General features: G+C 37.7%; 1 protein-coding gene across 1 annotated transcript in view; it reads right to left on the bottom strand.

The window, feature by feature from the left end:
- HSPBAP1 (HSPB1 associated protein 1) overlaps window positions 1–6,000 on the bottom strand; it is a 65,193-nt gene continuing 59,193 nt past the window's right edge. Inside the window, exons 7-8 of the mRNA XM_047735280.1 lie at window positions 1,025–1,135; window positions 1–906 (exon numbers count right to left, since the gene is read on the bottom strand). Of these exons, the coding sequence (XP_047591236.1) occupies window positions 367–906; window positions 1,025–1,135 (651 nt within the window). The 3' untranslated portion in view covers window positions 1–366. The remainder of the gene's footprint in view (window positions 907–1,024; window positions 1,136–6,000) is intronic.

Below are 6,000 nucleotides of genomic sequence, written 5' to 3'. Positions count from 1 at the left end.
TGCTCCAGTAAACCTTTATTTACAAAAACAAGCAGCAGGCCGACCTCGCCTTGAGACTGCTGAAGAGGTATTACTTTCTGTTAAGAACACCTGGGGCTTACATTTGAGAGCAGCTAAAAGGACCAGATGTGAGAGGAAAGGCAAAGTCACTGAAGAAAGAAGGCCTAACAAGTAACAAAGAGCTGGCTGGCTCAGAGAGCGATGTTCGTGAATGAAGGTGGCAAGAGACTGAAACACAATTAGGTAAGAACAAGTGCATTTACAAGCATGCTGGCCCACAAATTAACTTTGTGCTCTGCCATTTTTTTATTTAACAATCATACTACTTAAAAATATTTTTAAAGTATTATTTTAAAAGTCATTTCCTTAGAACCACAAACTTCTTCCTTGTATCAGAAGTTGTGCCACTATCCTGGTTACTTGTGGATTCACCAAGCAGTCCAGCAAGTCATCTGTAGAAATGAATGTTTGAGAAGGAACCATACTACTATCTGAAGCAATTTGTTCCACAACTGCATCCTCATTTTTACTCATCATTCGTTGCCTCTTGGTACAATGCAGTTTTCCAGAGTGTTCTCCATCTTTGCAAACAAAGTCTTTACCATCACCTTCAAATATGCCTCCTCTCTCTGAGGGTAGTTCTTCAGAACTCAGTGTTACAGGAACCAGATCGGGGCCAAAGGGACTTGCTGCCTCCCGTTTTCCCGTTCCCAGGATTACGTCCTGGCCACTTGTTTGTTCCACCGCCATGAGATTGTGCACATCCAAGCCCTCCTGTTTCATGTCCTCTCTATTTGTTCTCAGCGCTTGGATTTCTATGACCTTAGATGTTCTGTAATGATCAAAAAGGGCAGAAACCGCTCTATTTAAGTAGCGACAATTGACTTCGTGGGATGTTTCCTCAACCTAGGGAAAAAGAAAAACTCCTTAGGATGGCTATATGCACTTATATAAATTAGAAAACAAATGTTCTAGCAAGGGTTGATTGATCACAGGAAACTAACTGCCGCGATGAACAGCCTACCTCAGTTGGGTTTAACCAAGCTCTGGTATTGGTGGGATCCTCTGCGGTCTTCAGGGCACACACAAGCATGCGTGTGATTGCCTCTTCTACTCGGGCTTGGTGGTCCTCTTCCTGAGTCAAGATTTAAAAAGCACATTGTTCTCATCTGTCACTTTGTCTCATGGCTTAAAACAGAGTAGAGTCTCTATTAATTGTGTGTCCTGTTCACTCATTAATATAAGCCATTTAGAGAAGGAAGGAACATGTTGGCAGACCACAACTTTTCCGTATTCACTATCACCTGCCATCTAGAAGAGTTGTAAAATATTTCACCGACCACACTGAAGTTTTATCCTGTCTGTAAGACATAGCCCTTAAATATGAACTACTTTGTGATGTTTCTTCCAATCTCTTTCATTTGTTGACAAGTTTAAAATATTTTTTAAAAAAAGCACTACATACAGAGAAATAATACCTAAGAATTTAAAAAACTAATTGAGGAGTGGAAGAAAAATTATAATAAACATGCTTGGCCACAAGAATGAAATGGCTAAAAATCCAAATATGGTTTTTTAAAGATATAATAAGCATAAATTAGAGCATTAATGATAAATTACATTAAAATCAACAACTTCTGTTCATCAAAAGGGAACAAAAGGAAAAAAAGCAAACCAGATGTGTGTAATACATAAAACTGATAAAGGTTAATATCCAGGATATATAAAGAATCTATACACATCAAACAAATGATCCAATTTTTAAAAATAGGCAAGAGGCATGAAGACAAGCATTTCAAAAAAAAGAGCAATCATGTATTTATTAAAACATGGAAGGGGCGCCTGGGTGGCTCAGTGGGTTAAGGCCTCTGCCTTTGGCTCAGGTCATGATCCCAGGGTCCTGGGATCGAGCTCCACATCGGGCTCTCTGCTCGGCAAGGAGCCTGCTTCCCTTCCTCTCTCTCTCTCTCTGCCTGCCTCTCTCTCTCTCTCTGCCTGCCTCTCTACCAGCTTATGATCTCTGTCTGTCAAATAAATAAATAAAAATCTTACAAAAAAACCATGAAAATATGTTTAACTTCATGAATAATCAGGGAAATACAAATCGAGAAACTGGTGAAATTGGCAAAAGAGAGTCTGATAATTCCAAGTGGTAGAAAAATGTGCATTGACAGACTCACTGATGGTGGGAGTGCAAACTGGTATGGCCATCTGGAAAACATGTTGGTGTTATCTTGTAAACTTGGGTATTGTACCCCCTGCAGACCAGAATTTCTGCAACCAGAGAAATACATACTTTTTAAAAAAGATTTTATTAATTTATTTGGGAGAGAAAGAGAGAGCATGAGAGAGAAAGCATGAGAGGAAAGAGGTCAGAGTGAGAAGCAGACTCCCTGCCGAGCAGGGGGCCTGATGTGGGACTCGATCCCAGGACTCCAGGATCACGACCTGACACGAAGGCAGTCACTCATCCAACTGAGCTATCCACGTGCCCAAGAAATATATATTCTTTAGAGAAACTCTTGCACATGTGTACAAGAATATCCTATTTATAAAAGCAAAAAATTAGAAACAACTCAATTATCCATCAACAGAACAGAGAACCAATAAAATGGGGCACACTGATATAAGAGAATATCATACCACAGTGAAAATGAATGAAATCTCCATGATAAGACACCACTCCACACTAGTATGGCTATCATAAAAAAGACAGATAATAACAAGTGTTGGTGAGGACGTGGAGAAATCAGAATAGTCACACATTGCTGGTCAGAATGTAAATGGCTTTAGAAACAGCCTGGCAGTTCCTCAAAAGGCTAAACACAGAGTTGCCAAATGTGGTGGTTAATTTTATTAGTTAACTTGGTTAGGCTAGTTGTTTGGTCAAACCCTAGTCTAAATGTTGCTGTGAAAATACTTTGAAGCTGATTAACCTTTAAAATCAGTTGACTTTAGGTAAAGGAAATTATCCTCAATAATGTAGGTGGACCTCAGGTGAAGGCCTTAAAAGCAAAAACTAAGGTTTCCTAGAGAATAAGGTTTCCTCAAGATTCTAACAGAAATCCTGAATGAGTGGGTTTCTAGTCTGTTAGCCATCCTACAGATTTCAGACTCCAGACTGAAACTCAGACCACAGTCTTTACGATCCATTATACCAAAGGATCCAGAAATTCCACTCTAAATGTACATGCAAGATAATGAAAACACATGGTCACATAAAAACTTGTACATAAATGTTAATAATAGCATTATTCATAACTGCAAAAAGTAGACACAACCCACATGTCCACCAGCTGATGAGTAAACAAAATGTGTATATCCATTCAATGGAGTATTATTCAGCCATAAAAAGGAATCAAGTACTGATACATGCTATAACATAGATGAATCCTAGAAACATGTAATACTGAGTGAAAGATGCTGGCCACAAAAAAACCATGTATTACATGACTTCAGAATTGGCAAATCTAGAGAGACAGAAAATAGGTTGGTGATTACTTATGGTTACAGAGGAAAATCAGAGAGCAAATACTCATACATACAGGATTTCTTTTTAGGTTGATGAAAATGTTAAAAAATTGATTATGGTAGTATTGCATAATTCCTGACTATACATAAAATTTCTGAACTGTACACTTTACTGTTTTTCCACTGAGTATTCAAATGTATTTATTTGGGAACCTAAAGTCCATTTTCTTCTTAACAGGGTTTTAGAAAGCTGCATTTGTTTAAAGCAAGTGAAATTTTAAAGAAGTAAAACTCCTAGAAGCTCTCAGAACCTCTAAGAATTTTTTTTAATTGAAATATAATCAACACACAGTGTTACATTCATTTCAGGTGTATGACATCAGGATTCAACAGCTCTATAGGCTTTGCCGTGCTCACAAGCATAGGTACCATCTGTCACCATCCAACATTCCTGCAACACCTCTGACTAGATTCCCCATGCTGCACCTGTCATCCCTGTGACTTACTCATTCCGTAACTGGAAGGCTGTACCTCCCACTCCCCTGCAGAAAGGAGAGGGGGTGGTGAGCAAAATTACACCACTACAAATATGTTACCTACATATTATTTTATAGGTATAAATACAATGAAAGACATAATAATGGAAAAATTATTAGAGCAAGAGGAAAGCCTTTAAAAATTAACAAAAATATTTTTTTAAGTTTGGAAAAAGTACCAATAAAATAAATGCATTTCAATACTAAAAGAATAAGGAGGAATACTGAAAGAAAAGGATTAAAAAAGGCACAATTGAGGTGTGCCTGAGTGGCTCAGTGGGTTAAGGCCTCTGCCTTTGGCTCGGGTCATGATCCCAGGGTCCTGGGATCGAGCCCCGCATCAGGCTCTCTGCTCGGCGGGGGGCCTGCTTCCTCCTCTCTCTTTCTCTCTCTGTCTGCCGGCCTCTCTGCCTACTTGTGATCTCTATCTGTCAAATAAATAAATAAAATCTTTTTTTTTTAAAAGGCACAATTGAGAAGAACTGAGAATATACTTTATCCTTTGGAATACATTAAGATAAAATCTGTACCACTTTAACAGAGAAAAAGAGAAGAGATGAATATTGTGCCAGCTGGACAGAACTAGAATTTCTACTTTTTTCCCAAATCTATGTGACTTGTGACAAGAATACTAGAGTCAGGATTTAGCTTGAGTTATTATGTGGAATATGGTTGGTTTTAAAACCTAAGGGTTTTTGGAGTTAAATTTGGCAACAAGAAAAAATTATGGTTCAGTGCTTGAAGAGACAAGGATCAAAGCAACACGTGGCAGAGGAAAATATAGTCATTTAGATCCTAGTCTGCATTCCAGTTATTTAAGGAAGAATGAATGTCTTCAAACCGTGATGTATGCAGAAGTTAAAGGAGGAATGAGAGTCCTGGTTTGGTGAAGGACAGAAATCATCCACTTTAAGTCAGCATCGAGTCCTTGGGCACCAAACTTGTAAGTACTACCTCATGACTTGTTTATACTCATTGACACCAATGCTTTGGAAAATTCTGTGAGAAACAGCTGAACAAATGGTATAAAACAAGCTTCTAATAAGACCATAGTGAAGGTTTTCAGACTCTTGAGGCCAGGTAAATTCAAATCTAAATAAAATATGAACAAGTGGCATTCTACAGTACATTAAGAAATGATATATCGGGGTGCCTGGGTGGCTCAGTGGGTTAAAGCCTCTGCCTTCAGCTCAGGTCATGATCCCAGGGTCCTGGGATCGAGCCCCGCATTGGGCTCTCTGCTCAGTGGGGAGCCTGCTTCCTCCTCTCTCTCTGCCTGCTTCTCTGCCTACTTGTGAACTCTGTCTGTCAAATAAATAAATAAAATCTTAAAAAAAAAAAAAAAAGAAATGATACATCACAACCAAATGGGATTTGTTCCAGAAATTAAGGATGGCTCAATCAATACTAAGAAATCCACTGATTTAATTTACTCAAATACCAGATATTTACTAAAGAGGAATATTATATGATCATCTCCATCAATGCTTAAAAGGCATTCAATAATATTTAACATCTTTTCTGGATTAAAAAACAAAACAAAAACCAAAAAAGTAATGAATTGAAAGATACTTAACATGGTAAAATATATATACAATTCACCCCAAAATCCAGCATTTTACTTAAAGAAAAATCACTAGAGAATTCTCTCTAAAATCAGAAAAAGACAAAGATGCCCACTATCTCCATTATTATTTATTATTGATTTAGAAGTATTAGCTAATGTAATTAGACAAGGGAAAATAAGATACAGGAAAATAAATTGGAAAGGAAGAGGTAAAAGTATCTTAATTTTCAGATAATAGGAGAGAAACCTGAAAAACCAAGGAAGTCAATAAAAAACCACCACACTCAAGAAAATAATTCAAATTAACACAAAAATCAATAGCCTTCATATATACAAACAATATCTAATCAGATGATATAACGGAAGAGAAGACGCACCTCCCTTAACCACAGCAGCCAAAAAAGAGGAAATGCCCGGGAATAAACC

Source organism: Lutra lutra, chromosome 1, assembly GCF_902655055.1.
Source record: "Lutra lutra chromosome 1, mLutLut1.2, whole genome shotgun sequence".
Classification (NCBI taxonomy): domain Eukaryota; kingdom Metazoa; phylum Chordata; class Mammalia; order Carnivora; family Mustelidae; genus Lutra; species Lutra lutra.
This window is presented reverse-complemented; position numbering and strand designations above follow the sequence as displayed.